This window comes from Dermacentor variabilis, chromosome 10 (genome assembly GCF_050947875.1).
Source record: "Dermacentor variabilis isolate Ectoservices chromosome 10, ASM5094787v1, whole genome shotgun sequence".
Lineage (NCBI taxonomy): Eukaryota > Metazoa > Arthropoda > Arachnida > Ixodida > Ixodidae > Dermacentor > Dermacentor variabilis.
Window position 1 is genome coordinate 98,527,140 of NC_134577.1, and position 20,619 is coordinate 98,547,758.

Sequence of the window (20,619 nt, forward strand, 5' to 3'; positions counted from 1 at the left end):
AGGATATGGAACTGCATTGCCGACAGCACAAAGTGCGCCGCATGCGTCGATCAGCAGCACTGCCATGAAGCAGTATTCTTGGTCAATTGCTTTCCTAGATACGATAATTTTTGCGAGATTTTGCATAACCTGACACTGGACTCGGAGCAACAGCGCTCCACGCATGCAGCAGCATTTCTCCAGCACACGCTGTTGCCCATAGGTGCCAACACATCCGGTGCCAAGCGCGAAAGGGATCGTATCTCGTAAAGCCAAAGGCTGTCGATTGAGATTGTGGCCCCTTCGGGTAAATCTGTCTGGTGCTGAATCCGGTCACGATTCCCGTCGGGTGGCACCAAAACCAGTGTTCTTGAAGCAAGAAATGAGTATTCCCAGGCAATTGCTCAATCACGCCTCGATGCGTGGCACTCCATTTTGTGGCCGCCATCTGAAGCGCCATAAACAATCCCACGTCGGTGGGACGTGGATTTCCTTGTTTTTGCTGCATTTTTCTTGCTGAGGTGCACATTATGTACTGCACTAGGTGTGCAAGAACCGTTGTCACATGTCGGTAGCAGCATACTGCCGCTTCATATGAGTGATCAACAAACAAGGTGGCGGCCATGATGTGCTTCCGGCTCATTCGCTTCCGGCGCATGGTTGTTTTTGTAAACAAAATGGCGCCACCCATGCAAGTGTAATGTGGTGGTATTTTATGTAATTTTAGTGCAAAGCAATCACATTTGAGCCCATTTTGAAGCCTACTAGCCTTGTGCGAGTAAGTAATATGTGCGGTTACGTTCCGGAAAATTTTGTTGATGCGGGATTTTAGTACAGCGACATTTCATTGTCGAGTGGTACGAAATGCATTGAATCCTATTGGCGTTCACCGGGGATACAAAAATATTTCATTGTTGCGAGAATTTCATAGTTGCAGGATTTCGTTGTTGCGGGTTTGGAGCGTAAATAATTCGTCAATGGACGAACATCAGGAAATGAATATAGTTTGTTACATCACAAATTTTGTTATATTTAGGTTTTGTTATGTTAGGTTTGTTATATCGAAGTTTGACCGTAGTAACTTTTTACCGCAGACCAGTGATGGTTTTCGTGCTGAGGAGGTGGATTGGGGGTGACGTTTCGGTGCAGTGTGAACCACATCCTGTGTGCAAGTGGGGCCACACAGAGTAGCGGTGCATATTTTACCGCACGCAGAATAAGATTTTTCATTTGTAGGCCACCACCTGTGGCCAGCATCCTTCCTTGTGGCATTAGTGTGCATTTGCTGTTTTTTTTTACTATATGGCCGTGTTCCGAACAACGGTGACCATTTTCTTTTTCTTGACCTGCTCAGGCTGACGGGCGAGGGCTTGTACGAGCAGCTGCCATCGGAAGGGGGCTCCTCGTCATCCCCCCCTGGCCGAGGGGGTGCGTCCCTGAGCAGCGACAACGAGGCGCCACCCGAGAACGGCACCGACCACCTAGTGAGGCCCTCCCAGCTGCGCAAGCGCCGAAGCTTACAGGCTGGTACGTACCCAAATCTCTCTGACCTGGTGTTGCACTTTAGCCAACTGGTGCTGCCTTGCAGCACAAAACTAGCATCACTAGCATATTCAGGGATATCTGGTTTTGAGCAACATTTACAGCCAAGGCAGAAATTGGACAGTACGGCATAATCTAGCACACACCCAGAGAAAGAACCCTATCACACTGGCCGCTCCTATATGTGAGGTACGTCCCCTAGTGTGCCAACGTCTATCAAAAGGCACTGAAGTATTCCCTGGATTACCTAAATTAAGGTCTGTGTAAATGTTCTTGACCGCAGTGGCACATGTTGCCGAGTCTCCAGTGCAGGCACTTGTTGCTGCTGGATTCAGCTTTGTTTTGAGGTAGTGTTGAAAGGTCTTGTTGTGAAGGCCTCGGTGTGAAACACCTGTAGCGGCAAAAATGTCATGCAGTACCGTCTGTCCATTTCCCATGCTCTGCATGGCATGTACCGCATGAACCTTAGTCTCGAAAGGGTTGCCATTGCTAGTGACACCGCCAACTCGTAGCAAATTCCATTTTGAGCAAAGTTGACCGCAGTTGCTGTATGCATCTTTAGTTCTATGGCTACATCATACTCTTGTGTGTCTGGTTTTTATTGTCACAGCTCCACGACACACTCGGCAAGCAGTAAATTTCATTAACATGTTCACCATACCGAGGTCGACGATAGTGTACGTCGTGGTCTATGCACTTTCATTACAGCATTCACTTGCCAGCATTGGCAAAGCCAGGGGGGATTGGGGGGTCGAACCCCCCTTTTCCACGTAAGGGAAAGTTTCAGGAGGCAGGCTCAGAAAGAGGGACATGTATGAAAGGGAAATGTTGAATGTGAAAGCAACGTCAAGGGCGATCCCCTCTCCCATGCACATGCATAAAACGTCTCCACTGTCACACCAGAAACAAGTAGGCAAAAAGTGCTGTCATGTGATTGTGGAAGAAGTGACTGCATTGGTGGCTTGTTGGAGAAAAGGTAATTTTGGTGGCCGCACTGGCGATGGCTGACACCTGAACATTATCCGGAAAGGGGGCTTGTGCAATGACTACCGAACAGAATTAAAGGAAGTACAGAGTGGGGAGCAAAAAAAGTGAGGAGCTACGATTTTGGGGGCCTTAGCCTTGTTCATGGCCATTACCGTATTTAATCTCGTAATGATCGCACTCGCGTAGTGATCGCACCCCTGAATTTTGTCATCAAAAATCAATTTTCTTTCTTTCCCGTGTAGATTGCACCCTGAACTTGTCGCAGCGATATGTCATGTGCCAAGTCTAGCTAATGATGATCGTGCTTACCATCTGTCGAATGCTGTCGAATGCTATGCGAACGACTCTCGAAGACATTCCAAGCGGTCTGAACGTACCAAACATTCTTAAGTAGATGCCTCATTTCATTACTTTCACCACTTTCCGCACTTCCATGACGAAAAGAGGTACAACCAGACTTGCATTTATTATGGGTAGGCTTTATAATGGTTGTGGTCAACAAAGACAAGAAAGGCGCCTTTCGATTCTTTTCATCTGCACTCGTGGGCACGCAACAAATCGTGAGCGGCAATGATAGTAGCCATGTTTACACTGATACGTTAAAAGTGTACCCTATTTATGTGCCGACGCTTGTAACACAGCTAAGATATTCACCCGCCCTTAGCGGAGACGTGCCCACGTATTAGGATAGTAGGGAAGACAAATGTCGCAGTTTCCGCAGCATGCCCGCCATGTGTTTCTATTTCACTGGCAGCTAAGCATACCCATCTCTTTCTGTCTCCTCAAAGTGGACATGGCTACGTTATTGTTGCAAACTTGCTGATATTAACGGTATTACTCATTACTGATACAGAAGAAACTGTTTCAATGCGCGTAATGTACTCACGAGAAGAAAAAAAGTCACGTTCGGCGCGTTTGGCTTGCACCGCCGGCCGCAATTTTTGTTTTGGTCTTGCACACTGTTACAGCAGAAGCTGCCTGTTTGTTGACCTGTTGTCATTCCGCAGCAAACGCAAGAGGAAAAAAAATTCTTTTCACTGGAAATTTAACCCGTGCAGTGATCGCACCCCTGAATTTGCGTCAATTTTTTTGGACAAAATACTAGTGTGATCATTATGTGAGTAAATACGGTATCTAGGCATTTTCAAAGTGAACACACACAAGAAGAATTTTATTGAATAGTAATTGACAAGGATGCAAAAAGCTGTGTGAAGCTACTACACATTTTTCTTTGATGAAAGAATGATGACATTACCATTCTCTGGAGATTGAGCAGTCCTTGTTCTGGGATTCTTCCCAGTTGCGCACGCAAAGTGCACTACAGTGGAACCCCGTTCATACGTTTTTCACCGGACCGGGGAAAAAAAACGTAACAGCCGGGAAAACGCAACAGTGAGGAAAGCTCCGAAAATGAATGAAAAAAAGTGCAGCTTCAACTATAGACAATTTATTTCCACAGAGTGCGCTTAGGACCTAAAAAAAAGTCCAGAATTGTGGCTTGCCGTTTCTTTCGCTCGCTAGAAATCACCACACGTTTCTCAATAGCCTGGAAGGCCGCATTGCTGTCAGCGTCGCTGTGAGGTGCGACGTACCTGCGGAGGAGGTCCAGAGCCGCAACGGCTTTTCGAAAGCTACGATTTGGCAACTCCCCGGCATCATGCGGCTCGTGCATCGCAGTCTGCGACTTCACTCGCGACCGAGATCCCAACGATCTCGGCGATGCTCTGACACTCTGACGTCCCGACAACGACATACGTCGCCGTATGTGACTGCCATTTTGGCTTTTGGCGAGTTTTGGCCGGGCTTGGCTATGGAGCTGGCTGCAAGAAGCCGCACGCCAATTCGATGGCGGCCTCTCGAACTGACGTGCGGCTTCTTGCAGCCAGTTCCATAGCCAAGCCCGGCCAAAACTCGTCAAAAGCCAAAATGGCGGTTGGAGCGCGTTGCCTACTTTAGCCCAGGCGGGTTCGGGGGGCTAAGTTGCGACGTATCATGCGGGAACGTTTTCACAGCTACGACGTAACAGCGGGGTTCCTTATACATTGGATCCTATGGAAGCTATGCCGGGACTGGATGAAAACGACGTAGCAGCCGGGAAAACGCAGCAGTGAGGAACGTAACAGCGGGGTTCTACTGTACTGGGGAATTAATGAAAAGTTGAATTTTAATATAACGAAATTTCGTTATAAGAAAGAAAAGTGCTCACTTCGCCGACTTGGTTATATTGGGTTTTAACTATACTTATTGACTAGACGAGTTGTTATAAGCATACAGTTTCGTACAATAATTACGAGAGGGAAGTGGGGCGCTAGTGCCTACAGGAGCTGGAAGCAGGGCGGTTCAGCCAGCAAGGGGGACTTGCCTGAACTTCGTCCTTCTGACTTTGAACAGTTTTGTGACCTTGCAGTCTGATCATTTTCAAGAAAGTACTGTGTTATAAATGTTTTAATAATGATTATTAAAATTGTCTGACAGCAGGATTCGAACACGGAACCCTTAGCACAAAAGCTGGAAACGATTACGTCACGGACGAATGCATCGACAAGTGGCATAGAACGCACTTGAACATTTCTCGCAGGCGAGCGAATGCATTCTTGGGACTCAGGATAGCGTTTAGGCAAGGAATCCTTTGGGGACAGGGATGAGTACGTCCGGGAGTAGGAGCAAAAAGGGTTTGCCTTGCATTACCACATTGGCTCCAGGTGTGGAAGCCCCCTCCCACGTAGGAGCACTTTAAATGCCTTAGCTCATTACATGTCTGAGCACACCTCGGCATTCGTCAGGAGACACATGTCAGCAGATATCAGGGCACACACTGTGCCTAAGGTTTCCGCTTTTAAAGCAGTTCATTTCCCTGTTTCCCTATACGAGAGAATTTGACGATCTTGTTGCGGCCTATCAGAGGGGTCGTGCTGTTAACCGAACTCCACCCAGGATGTCGCACCGTTCCGCCAGACTCCGCTCCGCCTCCTACGTTGCGCCCTCGCCCCCGCATATGGCGCAACTACGTGCAATCTGGGAAACCAAGGTCTACATGATTCCCACGGTAACCTTCGACGCTGCCTTCTTTCATCAATTAGTTCAGGTTGTCAGGGTCAGTTGGTAGAGGGTTCTTTGCGGTAATTACCGTCTCCACGGAGGGAGACGTTTGTTGTTGCCCCGAAGTGAGCCCCGTTGTTTGCACATCACAGTCTATGTCGGGCCCTGTCATCGTCTGGGCACGCGCTGTTGACAGGTCGGCCTCGTGGGAAACGTCCAAAGAATGCTCAGCACCGTACTGAGACATAGGAGCTTTGAGATGTTTGGTGTGTCTCTATTTGAGCACCTCAACAGGCAGAACTGCTGCAGTTAGTAGCAGTTATGTGTGTTTGCAGAGTTTTATTGCCTTCTGCGTTTAGAAAACTATGGGCTGCTTTGAAATTCAGGCCAGTGAAAGCAGATAAAACATATAATAAATAAAGCCACAAGAACGTCTGTAGCCGCAAGCACAGAGATCAGACAGATCCATCTACTAACCATCATTCCCACTGTGGCTGAACAATCACAGTGCCAGGGTTCCCTCTAGTAATTATTTTAGGAGACTCTGTGGTAACAGGTGACGCTGCTTTGAGCACCTGCTTTAGGCGGTAACTACAGCAGGATGCCTACAATCATTGCTCATAGCAGCCTTGGTAGTGTGCATGGTCAGACAAGCAAACCTGGATGTTCAGTATTTATTTAGTCCACAACAAATTCAGTTCGTTCCCCCCCACGTTCACACACACGCGCACCAGTTGCGTACAAGGCACGCACTTAAGTCCACAACAAATTCAGTCCGTCCCCACCCAAGTTCACACACACGCGCACCAGTCTTGGGCACCAAAACACAGGTAGTCACTCAAAACAAAATCTGACAAGGAACACGGCACAAGACTCACTGCACCGCAACAAGGAACACATTTTATACCTGTGTTAACGAAACATGTGAACTGTCTCCTAAATGTCACAGCGAGGCCCCTAGCTGTGGCATTTCGAAGACGGCAATACGCTCTACATTCAAGAAACGTAATCATCGAGCCACGGAGGCCGTTTTCTGTCACGATGAGGACGTGTGCGTACCTCAGAAGAACTTTGGGGGTTGCGACGCGTATCGGTCGAATTCGAAGACCCAGTCGTCCCACTATTATTTCCCTCTCCCTGGTTGGACAATTGAATGTGGGTGTCGCTCAAAGCTGGAGAGGGTTGCCCAGGAAGCTCCTCTCGAAGTCCCAACAAGTCCTGGGGGGCTACCGATTCCCCCACGGAATCAGAGACGACTGCTGACTGTGCAGACTCGGAAGTGATACAGTCAGACGAACTACTTAGCTGATGCTTTAACTATGAGAAGATGCTGTCACTACAGACGAGTCATCGGAATGACTATCCAGATTTGAATATGAGTACAAAAAGTCTCTATCACTTGTACACAATGTACTACCTGCTGGATCCTTCATCACTAGGGTTAACTTAGACACATGCCACGTCTTCCCATCACTGAGTACAAAAATAGATGGTCCTATCTGGGCATTAACTGTACGAGGTTTACTGTACTTAAAAAATCCTTTCCTGTTAAATCTAATTCTGACGGTGTCTCCCACCTTGACACGAGTTGCCTGAGCACTGCTACGTTTGTCTACATACTGTTTAGTCTGCCACTGTTTCTGCAAGACTCTTTCTTGAACTTGAGGCACAAGACTGTCCTGTTCCCGTAGATCTACACAGAGCCGCATGGTTCCATCCTTCTTGCGCACCACCACGAGTGGAGACACCCACTCAGAAGCTTCGACGCGCTCGATGACGTCGCAGTCCTCGAGACGTCGCAATTCATGTGTGACCTGGTCACGGAGAGCCATGGGTAGTCGGCGCAACTTTGAAGATACTGGTTTCGCATCTTGCTGCCGATGAATTCGGTGCACAAGGTTGTTTACGAAACTCAACTCGTCACTGAAGAGGTGATCAAAACCCGGAGGCACACCTGTGGGGCTCTGTACTGAAGGAAGCGATGGTAGACGACATGTCAGCGACGTACCGTCGATCTGTATGCCCAAGCGTTGGATGGCGTCTAAACCCAGCAGTGATGTTCCTGTAGTAATTACATGAAACGTAACGGAGCATGACCTTTGGAAAAACTGGACAGTGGCTTGAAACAGGCCTTGAATGTCGATGCGTTGCTTGGAGAAATTTCTCAAGTCCACTGTTGTTTGTGACAGCCTGTGCTGTCGACCAAAGTGATTTCTAAAATCTTCGGCCGTCATGACACAGACGCTCCCGTATCCACCAGCAGTCGCATGGAGACGCCGTTAACTACGACCGGAACTTCCAAATCTGTTTTAGTTTCAGAAGCGCTTACTGTCAAGACTTACGCGGACGGCTGCACTGCGGCAGTTGATGAAGACACCGTCTCTGCTGAAGAGACGTGTTGCACCGCTGTTTGGGTCTTTCGACATACCGAAGCGAAATGTCCCAACATGTGGCAGGCGTTGCATCGCCGATTTCTTGCTGGACAATTCCTGTAAGACGCGATATGGTTCCTGCTGCCACACCGATCGCATGCACCACGGTTCCCGGAGGAGCCATGTGCGAAATGTCGACCATCTTGGCGGTTTCTCGGAAGAAGTCGGCCCTCTTGGCGGCTTCTCGGAAGAAGTCGGTCATCTTGGTGGCCTCTCGGAAGAAGTCGGCCATCTTGGCGGCTTCTTAGAAGAAGTAGGTCATCTTGGCGGCTTCTCGGAAGAAGTCGGCCATCTTCATGGCCTGCCGGACTAAGTCGGCCATCTTGGCAGCTTCCCAGAAGAAGTCTGTCATCTTGGACCGTCGAGGGAACGCCAAGTTGAGATGCCTCGATTCTTCGTACATTTTCGGAGCCGAACGCGCGGTTCGCTCGATGCAGAGCTTCTAAAGAGCGTCCAATTTCTTCTGCCTTGTCCAGGGACAGGGTTTCGCCATGAGCTAATAACTTTTCACGAACGCTGGCGTTCACTACCCCATGTATTATTTGGTCTCGGACGCGCTCATTGTAGGTTGTGCCGCAGTTGTACTGTACCACTTTCTCCTTCAGTGCGGTCACGAATTCCAGGAATCCTTCTCCCTCGAACTGCCTTCGACTGGTAAATTCGTGCCTCTCCGCCAGAACATTTGTTGACGCGGCGAACAGCCGGTCAAGCCGCTGCAAGAGTTTCTGGAACTCTGACGCTGGCGGGACCGCATCACTTGACGTTGACGCTGCGCTGGTTGACTGCCTTCCTGCTTCGCTTGACGGTGACGCTGCGCCGGTTAACTGCCTTGCTGCTTCCTCGTCTGCAGAGTACTTTCGTTGTCCCTCACGCCCGAGAGCGCTGACGAGCGCGGACGCTCGTCGCGCGTCCGTCCAGTCGCCACCGCCGGCCGCTTCGAGGTGCGCCTGAAAAATTTTTTTCCATCGATACCATGGAATTAACGGTGGCCCAGGCAATTCAAGAGAAACGGGAAGGTTTGCCGTAAAAGAAGCCATGCCCGGTAGCGTGCAGGAGACAGTGCAGGAGACAAGCCGGAGCTCGCAGCAGGAATGGGGCAAGGAAGAGCAAAGGGGTCGGGCAGGCCTAGGCTCAGAAGCCTCGCGACGCCAAGTGCATCGGCGGCGTTTGCGTGCCGTGCAGACACGGGAAGGGACGCTTCACTTACGTAGCTCGCTGCTTTCCCGGGGCTTCGGTCGGAACCACAGCGGAAATCCCATCCTTGTCGCCATAAGATGTTGTGTCGGCAGCGGCAGGCAAGTGGGGGCCTGCGCCTGACGCAGAGAGGGAGACGCGGAGCCAACTGCTCCTGATGAAAACCGGACAAGGACTGAGCCGGCTAGCGGCCGTTTAGTACCAAAAAAGAATCCACACGCCAGATGGCACCTCCTGAGTGGTCCAAGCTCGTCACATGACAGAAGGGGGGTGCGCCATCTAGCTAGACTACTATGAAACATAAATGTATGATAACACGAAGATCTCGTAGGGGAGACACTATACCACAGTTCCCCATGTCGTCCATAGCCGTGTCCATAGCTGCCCGCGACCGGAAACGGGCGACCGTGACAGGAAGCAGAGCCGGGTGAAGGAAATACGTCACGAGGACTTCCGGTCAAATCTGCTGATTTCGGCGGAGCAAATATTATTGCTCCACGGAGCAATCTGGGATTAGCGGCTGGTCCCAATCTGCCATTGGAACACACAGCTCACGCTCCCATTCTGCCATTGAAATAGGATTGCTCCATACAGAGCAGAAAAACTTGATCTGGATCTGCCATTAGAATTCAACATTAGTCATGTAATAATGGAAAGTCGCATGGCCTGTATTTTCGGAGCCACATTCTAGGTCTCGCAAGTTTTCGCATCACTATGCGGCACAAGCGCCATCTCGTCTAAATGGCCACGTTCAGTGAGGGTACATTTCTATTTTTTTTTATTGTCACTAAATAGTTCTCCACCTTAGCAGGCTAATTTGCCCATCCGGTGTTTGTGTGCTACAACATTGCGGTTTGCTACAGCTTGCAGATAGATTGAGTTTTCAGTGCTGCTACTGATGTCCTTGTCACAAGGAAAGGAGAGATGACCGATGAAAATATTCGAAATTGATAAGTTCAGATAAACAATGCATGAATGACTGCAGAGGACGCATTGAAAGAGACAGGCCAGCTCATTCAATTTACTGCATTTATAAAATGTTTGTGAAGATTAGAAAAATGTAACATAACAGTGATTATGTTTTACTAATTGCTCAGTTCATTTCATGGGGCAGTAATTGGTCACAGTAATTAAGCACATTTTTGATGAAGTAACTGCAATTGTAATCGGTTACTTTCTCTGTAACATGTAAATGTCTGGCCGCCACATGCAAAAGACAATGGAAAGAATGCAAGCATGACATGGCCTCCAACTTTGGCATTCACAACTCAAGTAATGCCTTTCTGTTGCCTCCTGCATGGTGATGTTGGAGCTGCAGTCACTAATGTTGTTGACAGTACGCACCCATTTTGCACACGAACTATCCTCACTGTAAGTAGTGTGCACCATAGATCATCGTGGCGGGTGCCGCAAGAAATGAGAAAGGGCGGCATGCTGCGCAGCAGCTAGGCAACTAATCCGTCCTCCATCTCTCGTGCATGGAGAGCAGCTCCGTGCAGCAAAGGCTAAGCAACCAGAAAAGAGAACCAGAAGATGTGCTTCTCCTTTGTTCGTCTGTGATTGCCTTCCCCTCGACACTGTCTGCATGGAACTTTCGCAGAGGAATTAGAAGCTGACAATGTGCGAGTCCTCCCTCCTTCTGTGGAACACACAGCTGGCTTTCGTTACTAATTGGCTTACACAAGCCTTGACTTTCACTACACTGCAGGAAGTTTGTGTACAGGAGTGCTGGCACAAATTGTGATACAATGGCAGGCCAAGCGGTGAGTCTTGAAAGAGTGCCGTTTTTCTTGCGCGCAGAGCTGTACCGGCAGCAGCCGTACCCAAGTTCAGATTCCCTAGAGAGCCGAGTGCCGCCAGCGCCGCCTACGCTGGTCACCTTTGGGGGAGGAGGGGGTGGACCCTCCCCCCTGTCAGCGCCCCCTCCACCGCCCCTTGCTGAGGCAGCCCCTCGCTGTGCTCCGCCTCCTCGGCTGTGCACCACGGGTCGACGGTCGCAGTCTCGGGATGTGCCCCCTCCGCCGAGCTTTCCGACGGCTGGCCTGCGAAAGTCCAGCAGTCTCAAGGTGAGAGGCGTGGGCTTCCGGCACTGTTGGGATAGTTGGGTGAAAATGAGTAAAATAATGTACACCCAGGAGCAAAAGTATATGGACTACAAGCTCGCTGAAAAAAACAAATTGAGACACACAAACTGTAATTGAGGGCTGCATGTAACGTGCAACGGCCATGTAAGAAATGTAAAGTTAGTGCATATTGCTCACAGATCTTCCAGTTGTGACAAAGGTTTTTAAAGGATTGAATAATTAAGGTTCTTGGTATAATTAAATGACATATTTATAAAGACCTATGCATGCACTGCTTTTCATTTTGTTATTGGTGTGATAAGTTCACTTCATTTACATCTGCTAAATTGCTATGTTTTGTTATGTCATTATTGTAACTATGTTTGTGATTTAGCTTCTGTGTATAGTTGATCCCGAATATGTCTAAATTGAAGGGGATTGCAAATAGTTCAATATATCAATAATTCACATGTGCCAATAAAATGTGCCTATCTCTAGCTTATCCCAGATCTCTGCATGTCTCTGACAGTATCTTGAGATCATGTAAAGTAGGAACTTATCAATTTGCTTCTCCAAAGCTGTGTCAAACATATGAAAGTTTATTTATTTTTTGCACACAAATGTTGCAAGTCGCTCACGCTGCAGAATGATTTTTGACATGCTGATCACAACGCTAACCATAAAAGTCTGCAAGCGTCGCCCAGAGACATGACCACGTTATGCCGACCACGTTGTGCCACACGTGCATCGAAGCAATAGCTGCGCATTTTTATTCGAGATAAAGTACAAATTGAAGCACCACTGCGTAAGCAAACTAGCCTGTATGTATATGCACCATGCTGCCATCAGTGCACTTGCACTGCGAATCATGTGTGAACGTGCCCAGCTGTGTGTCCGTTACGATACATACGATACCCTGTTTAAGTGGCCAAACGTAATGCATGGGCAACAAGCCAGGCAGACTGTTTCGGAACAGTCTTCTTGCTGGAACCAGTCGTCCTTGCTTCTGGACCGCCCTAAAATGTCGGCGCATCTCTTACGTGCTGCTCGGCGTGTTGATGCCTCACGGCCGGTGCGCCCCTCGGCCCTTCCCCTCCGGCCCCTGCGTCCGTGACTGCCATCACTAAACACACGCAATTAGTTGCGAAGGTGACTCTTAGCTTGCAGGACATCTGAGTCCGTGCCTACTCCCGTGTAGCCGTGCGAGCACAAATGAAGTACTTTCAGCTCAGACCTGCGAATCATGCAGTGACGAGTCTTGTGCGCTGCTGCCACAATGGGGGTCTTTCCGCCCATTGTGGATGTGGCGTGTGGTGGCTTTGTTAAATTCAAACTGTAATGTAAAGATCTACCCAGGTTCAATTCGTTACAGTCTTTTAGAAGAAAACAAACTCTGCAGCGGAGCATCTCGAGTTCGGCCTTCAATGCTGGTGCCACTCAGTGTAATAGCCGAGTGCCATCCAAGCTTTCTTGTGCAATGCACATTGGACAGAGAGGCCTTTTTGGTTCTTCAAGCAGAGTGGCGATCTGCTATTGCCAATAACAAATGGCCGCAGTTTGCACAAGCCTTTCCTATGTGCAGCTAGCAAAACTGGGAGCACCCTGCTCAGCTTTCCTTCATGGCATGTACTGCCCTTCAGATTCGGTGTCTTGTTTGACAGCATGTGCCAAAACAGTGCCGTTTCAAATTTGTCAGCATTAAATATTTCCGACGACACGATCGAAGTGATCTTGTCACTGTTAGGAGAAGCACACTTGCAGGGGCGTGGTGTGGCGTGGCGCAGCGTTCGATAAATAGAATGTGGCGGTGAATGAGAGTTCGATGTATGTGTAGCGCATCATCATACTTTTGCATGGCACCTTCATGGGGATATTACAATTGTTTGATATAAACAATAATTCTATATGTCTGAGTTTGATATATCTGGGATCAACTGTATTATCACATCTCCCAAATATTTAACTTTTATGCTCTTAATGTTACTCTTGGAGGTCATTCTCGACAACTCCTCTGAGCCCATTTTCAAAGATACTAAACAACATTAAGCTCACCAGACAGAGAACGAAAATGAAATAAATTGTGTCAGTCGCTGCTTAGTGGTGCTTAGTTTCTTTGAAGATACGTGCCGAGACATGCCCAATGCCCAGTAAGCACACTCCTACTGCTGAACATGCTTGCCCACCCCATGTGCGTCATGTGCACGTGACAGTTTTGAGGGCTCCCTTCTCGTGTGACAGGCATCCTACGGCCTGGGGGTGGGTCGCGCGGCCCCCGTCGTGCCACCCGTGGCGCCAGTGCCCACCGAGGAGCAGGACGCCACACACTCCGACAGCATCACCGACGATGACGACACCATTTCCTCCTCGGGTCTAAGTGGTGAGTATTTGTGTGAGCATACTTACTTCAAACTGTGCCTCCTGTGCAGCTCGGAAATGTCCAATGGTGGTAGCCTACGTACAGGTGGTGTATGCCATCATCATCATCATCATCTGTAAGAATGGCACATGTGTTTCATGCCACCAGATACTGCTAGACTGCTAAGTTGAAACAGTGTTAATATCTTGAATGAGCATTGAGACTGAGAGCTGTCGCTACAGCTAATAGCTATAACGAGCAACAGCACGAGGCTGCAAGCCCGATTTGCAGCCATGCCGACAGCACGCTGATGAAAGGGAAATTTCAGTTGCACTTGTGTTTGGAGATTTAGGTGCATGATATAAAAGCCCAGGCGCTCAAAATTAACCTTTAGCCCCCCTCTGCAGCATGCCTCATCGCTAAAGAGTGATTTTGACACTTGAAACACCTTAAGTTTGATTGAACTGAAGGCACTAAAAACATAAAGTTAGTAATAGGTTATGATGAATAGCATTACATTAAAGGAGTCCTGAACCGCTCCTCGGGCTTGGTGAAAAAACAGTCAGCTGACAGCAAATGCTGCTCTGAACATCTCGTCCAAGTTTTTCAGTTGTGCGTGGCTTGTGGAGCTCACAAGTAGAGCGCTAAGTCATCTTTTTTCAAGCATTCTCTTTTCAGCAGAAACCTGCTCTTCGCTCCTTTCAGGGTGCCTTATTTCGTAATATAGCAGATTCCCATACGCAGCTGCTGTTGGCTAATAGCTGACATAAATCAAGAAGGGTGTTTGGATCAGTGCGCTTCTTACCACTACTGTGTATGTTTATTGACGCAGTTCAATGAACAGACTGAAGTAAGCGAAAACCTGCTTTCAAATTTCGGTAATTGTATGCTTCCAGAAGAAGCAGTCGATCTTCTGCTCACGTGCGTCCATGGCCACCCGTATAGGAATTAAACTTTGGCCACCCTGCTTATGAATTTTGTAGCCGTAGGGTCCCGCTAACCTCGACTAGTTTTTTGAACACCCAACTAAGCCTCGAACCACATGAAACTTTAGGTCAAACCACGCCCATGCTTGCTAGCGCGTACTCACTCCCGACCACTCCTTGCTAGACCCTCGACAGACTTTGCTTCCTATTATAGCGCTTGAAAATGAACAAATTGGCTGCTATCGTCAGTCCAGCTGGTGCAGGACAAAGCCGGTCTGCAACACGTAGCACAGCCAGACTGGAGCATGTGAGCGCGAGCGGGCACTCAAGCCGCACCAAGCCAACGCTGCGTATGCACACCCCACTTGCATGCAGTAGCAGTCTGCTATGTAGTGTTGCTGGTTGAAAACACTGTAGATCGCTGAGGACAACACCATTTGGCGTGTTGTAGGCGTTGAAGTTGGAATTAGTGGCGTCTACGTGAACATCCAAAGTGAAGGTTGAACTGCGCGTCACTGTGACATTCAGCAGGTAAAGTGTTCTGCGCACGCACCGCTCCACCCTGTCCTTCGCAGTGCAAGTCATCGAAGAAGGAGCGGGAGCACCTTGCAGGGAATATTTGTTTGCCAATAAGTTTGCTTCTGCTAAATTAATTTTTGCGAAATTTATGAAATGGCCTATTTTAACTTGAAATGCATTTCTTGACTTCAGTAAAAAGCGGTTGAGGACCCCTTAAAAATTTTGTCCCCCAGTGCATCATAGGCCTAAAGATTAGCACTCCCTGGCATTCAGCTGGTAACATTAATTTCTGTGAAGAATTGAAATGGCCTAACAGCTTGTTTAACTGTCAGTCACCAAATGCTTGACCTTCATGAGCTGTCCGTTTGTGGGGATGGGCGTTGAAGCTAACTGAATATTTGAAACTCTCTTAGGTCGGCACCTGCCACTAATTAGAGCTAATACGGCAAAATTTTTAGTGTGACACTGCACAGAAGAAATGCCGAGCCACTCTGGCAAATCTTGTTCATGTGGCATTGCATTCAGAATGTGTGATCGCTTCATGGTTTGGGAAGAGAAACAACATTGCACATGGCCTCAATATGCTTAATGCCATGGTTGTTATTAATTAAAACGTTTGGCTGTTAAGACCAACTGGTCCTGCGCAACACCAGTGCACCAAATTGAAGTTGATGCACTTGAGGCAGTGAATCCTGTTCACTTGTTAACTTCGTTGTATGCCAAGGCATGAACTGCCGTTTGTGCTTGGGTACTCAAGTGTATCACTTGGTGGAAGGACACCAAATGCGTTTAATTCCACTTACCACGCATAGTACAATTAATGTGCTTCGGTGCATTTTATGCACTTTTGCTTACTGGTAAGCTCAAAGTGTAATCAAGTATATCTTTTGATGAAAGTGCATCAAGTTCATGTAATTTCACTCGGTGTGGTGCATTTTATGTGCTTGTGCTCTTTGGCAACTGTTGAGGCTTAAAGCACACATTCGGTCCGAGCACTCAAGTGTATCACTTGGTTGAAATGCAGCAAATGCATCTACTTGCACTTGGTGCAATGCGTACAGTGCATTTTGATGAATTTTCCACATTTGTGCCCTTTGGAAAGCGTTGAGGCTTAAAGTGCACAGCAATCAAGGGCTGTGAAGTGTATCTGGTGATGAAAGTGCATCACAGGTATCTAATTCTGCATAATCTACTTAGTGCAGTGTGTCAGGTGCATTTTTTGTGCTAGTGCTTTTGGCAAAAGGTTCACTCCGTTTGGGCAAAAGTGCACTTTGGCCCAGGGTCACTCGACACAGTAGGACATAGAATCAGATTTAATCTTCTCCGCTTTGTGCTATGCATAGATGAAATTTTGTTGCAGGTTTATGCTTGTACTGCTTTGCAAGTGGCCAAAAGGCCACTCACATTTGGCCAAGGTGCTCTTTGGCCAAGGCTCAAAGTGCACCTTAAGCCTTGGCACTCGAGGTGTCACTGGAGTACATCGCATTGAATTGTGCTTATTCCGCTAGTGCAAAGCATCCAGCACATTTTGATGCATTTTTACGCTTGTACTATTTGGCACATGCCCGAAGGCCCATTCACTTTTTGTCAAAGTTCACCGTGGCACCCGAAAGTTATGCACTAGAGTGCCCAAGCTTTCGTTGCATGGTAGGTGTCGGGCTGCCGGTCCAAAGTGTAACGCTTTCCTTTGTTCCTGCCACTCCTGCCTTCTGGGCAGTGTGCGTCTCTGCCTGATGTGGTTCTTCGGCTTGCTTCGTTTGCGGAATGGCACTGTGTGTTGCACCGTGATGGCGTTGTTGTTGCCTTGGAGATGAGCCTGAGCCTGCATCTCTCTGTCTTTCCCCTCTCTCTCCCCCTCTTGCCTGTGAGCAGCCAGCTGTGACTTCCTGCAGGGGGTGTATCCTCCACCCCCCGAACCGGCGCCGCCGGACTTTTCCGCCTCGGCCCGGCTTCCGAAAGGCCCCTCCATCTCTTCAGGTCTTTCTTTCTCTCTCTCTTTTTCATATCTGCCGCTGCAGATATTTCATACTTTTTCCACTGCTCATTTTTGGCAGCTGTTTCTTGCCCTTTTTCTTTTTCCTTTTTCTTCATCCTACAAGATAGGCCTACTGGTTTTGCATAGTTCACAGGGTTTCCTAAAAGTAGTATAGGGAACTCTGGCACTGTAATCGTTCTGTGACCACAGGACGTTTCCATGGAGATCATGGAAACTATGGGTAGTACTGTATAGCCTTAATAGAATGAACACAGATATAATAAAGACAATGTAAACTATTTCTCGCCAATATCGACATGTAATGAATATATGCTTCCACAAATATTGGATATAACTAAGGTACTTTTGTGATTGGTGCAGCTCAACAAGGTTTGACTTCACAAGGATTTGTCTAACCTTCATGCTTGTAGCTTATGGCAATATTGGTTAAGCTTTCTCAATGCTTTCTAAATTTCCAGGATTTCATTGCTTTCTAAATTTCCAGGAAGCCATATTTTTCTCTGTGCATGAAGGCAATAACTTTCCATGAGTATGCATAGCCATTACAAGTTGTTGCTTTCATAACACAATACCTTGCTGTAAATCATCAATTTGCAAAGTCACAAAGCCCTTTGAATCCAGGACAAAGTTTAGGCAGACCCACATGCTACCCACGATTCCCGTGCTGGCTGACCCACGATACTCGCAGCTCCTGTTGGCACCAACACTGAAGATAACTCTAGTAACTTTTGTTGAGAAACTCTAAGGCTGAGTCAAGGGCCTGCACTGTGTTCGGGGAAAGCTTGCACCAGTAGGGTGTTGCAGTCTTTTGCGGCGATTGTTCCTGCTTCTTGGGTCTTTGACAGCACCTCGATTTACAGTGCCCCCAATGTCCATTATTTCAGACTTGGTCATATTGATTTCACTGTTTTGAACACGTGCATAAGATTTTAGTGGTGCGTCATGAAGGGTCGAGTTCCAAAGGAAGTTCAGTATTTTCAGCATATATGTAACATATAATGCCACCAAGTTGGCCGAGATTTTCAGCATTTTCTATACACTTTTAGTGCATTGAAGAGTTCGTACAAGTTCACCATTTGTATCACGGATTTCTTCTTTATCTTCTTTTTTGGTACTCTGTGCCACTTCATTTTGAGCTGCACGTAGCATCAGGATTGATTGCTGAAGACTTGGTGCACCCTTTCTGTTCTATCTACCACAAAAGCCTGCGTATAATATGGCAGAAAATCTTGGAACAGAAAGATTTTGTCCATGTGTAATGTGACCAGACACATTTATGCGAAACCCATGTGGCACATTTTTTCCTGCATATTGCTTGGGCCAAACTTCGTAGGCCCTTATTGCATTTTGTTTCTATGCATTTTGATCTGAGGCATAAAGGCCTTTGCAACGACACATGCTTTCTAAGGGCACATGCAACAGAAGAATATTTAAGGACATTCTGCATTTAGATACTGCGTCAACAGATATCGCTAACAACAGGGGTTTTTGTGTTTCTGTTTTGGTATTTCGTTAGAATGGTAGCGCCAAGATGTGTATATACACGCTAAATCTTTTTATTGACTGCACGCAACTTCATGCAGGCTTTCTTCGTTTTGATCGTTAAGTGCACAGATAAATTTTGAGCACATCTTGGGCATTACCTTAGGCACTGCATTGACCTACATGCTATGTTTGATGAATGTCTGCCTGTAAAGCCTGCCTGCATTAGCTCTCACTCCGCAGCCATTGATGACTGCCTTCGTGCCAAAGAGGGCAGCCCTTGGGCAACTCTACTCGCTGATCATTCTTTTGAACCGTGCGAAGCATACAACTCAAAGTGGGAAAGACACAAGTGCTTGTGGTGCCTCCCGTTACTTGTGCATTGTCTGCTTCGCGCCATTGAAAAAATGCACAGCAAATTGCACTAATCAGCCTAGAAATAACTCCCATTAAACTACACTCTCAGCCTTTTTCCTGCCTACAAAGGCAAAGCTTTTGGGGCTGAACTCCTCTAGCTAACAGAGGACACAACACTGCATAGGGGCAAATTTAACAAGCAGGGCATTTATTGCTGCTTCTGTTAAATAAGGCCAGCTTATCTGACACATACCTTTGTGGCAGGATGGGCCATGTTTGACTGTACTCACTACAGTATCATTTTAGCCATGTTGTTTCAGTAAAGGGGCTGAATCAGTTAGCAAAACTAACAGTTCACTTTTGAAAACACTGACAGTTTCTTAGTAGTTTCAACAGCCAAATGGCACTCAAGGAAACAAGTCAGTTTGTGAACATAAGTGATGCTGCAAATGATGTAGTATTCTTACATTGCAAACAGGGATCATGCCTGGTAAATGAAGCAGTGAACCATGTGTCAACCATTGTTCATTGCCTCTGTGGTATGGATGGAATTGTCACAGTAAAGAGCAAGTAACCAAAAGAGATTTTAAGAAGTGGTTACCACCTGTAAAATGGGGGTATTTCACGAGACATCGGGGGCATTACAGTTTATTATATTTTCTAGCAAATTTGACGCAGATGCAGATGCTGCGGTTGGGAATGAGTGAGTTACTGGGTTGAGGTATTAGCCACTCTGGAAGGCACGCTCTCTGGCCATCATTGGGCCTTACGCCATAAAAGCCTGTATACCGTCATCACATTGAAACACCCTGTAGCTTCTGGGTTAGTTGCGTAGCTCCAGCAAAGGAGTGCAGTGTGTGACAGATAAACAGGGGGGCCATGGACGAGGTCTTTTGCATCCACGGGATTCCGTGTTATATTTACTTAGGCAACATTTGGGCTTTTGACACAGGCTGCGCATTGCCAAAACATTGATAGCACATCTGGTTGGCGTTCATCAATGCTGTGCAAGGCTTTGCATCCCGTATGTGTATACGAGTAAATTTTCACATACACAGCCCACCCCTGCCAAGTAACCTGAACCCCACTTACAGCGCTTGGAAAATAAATATTGAAATATGTGCTTATGACTTCCACTAATAAGTGCAAACAACAGCATTCCTAATAGTAGAAAATCAACCAGGCACCATTATCAACACGAAGTAGCCTTCTAGAAACAATATTGTTTTGTACGAGCAGTCATGACAGTTTCCGTCTGTCCACTCTGTTTATTGACCCTTCATCAGGCTTGCACATTGCCAAGAGACAAGCACGACAAATAGATCACGCGGTGCCAATCGTGTCTAGAAAGTATGAAGCAGCAGCATGGTGCAAAAATAGCTAAGATTTGAAACAGACGTCGATGCACTCTGTTTCTTGAGACACTGTGCTCTCAGCCTCAAAGTCAAGGTCACACACACACCTTTGCATAAGACGCACTGCCCGCAGTGTCACTGATCACGGCATGTGACCTTGCCCAATGCACAATGTGCTATACTGCCACTGCGCGTATGGTGTGCAGAAAAAAAACGGAAATGAAAGAAAGAAAGAAAAAGGAGACAAGGCTCCTGACGTACTATACATGGCAGGGTTCCATGGCTCCAGTACGGGAATGGGTGAAGGCAAGGAAAGAATGTTGCTTGCAGGCACTAGTCGAGGCAGAAGGAGAGTGTGTCTACATTGGCAGTCAAGGTTGCCTTCTGGCACC

General features: G+C 47.5%; 1 protein-coding gene across 12 annotated transcripts in view; it reads left to right on the forward strand.

Annotated features, from left to right (window-relative positions):
- RhoGAPp190 (Rho GTPase-activating protein 190) overlaps positions 1–20,619 on the forward strand; it is a 105,341-nt gene that overhangs the window by 52,558 nt on the left and 32,164 nt on the right. For 9 of the 12 annotated variants that reach the window (XM_075673232.1, XM_075673229.1, XM_075673230.1 and 6 more), the window contains exons 9-12: positions 1,334–1,506; positions 10,974–11,239; positions 13,475–13,613; positions 16,910–17,014. In XM_075673232.1, coding sequence (XP_075529347.1) covers positions 1,334–1,506; positions 10,974–11,239; positions 13,475–13,613; positions 16,910–17,014 — 683 coding nt within the window. The remainder of the gene's footprint in view (positions 1–1,333; positions 1,507–10,973; positions 11,240–13,474; positions 13,614–16,909; positions 17,015–20,619) is intronic. The other 3 variants (XM_075673234.1, XM_075673235.1, XM_075673236.1) reach the window with 1 other exon arrangement.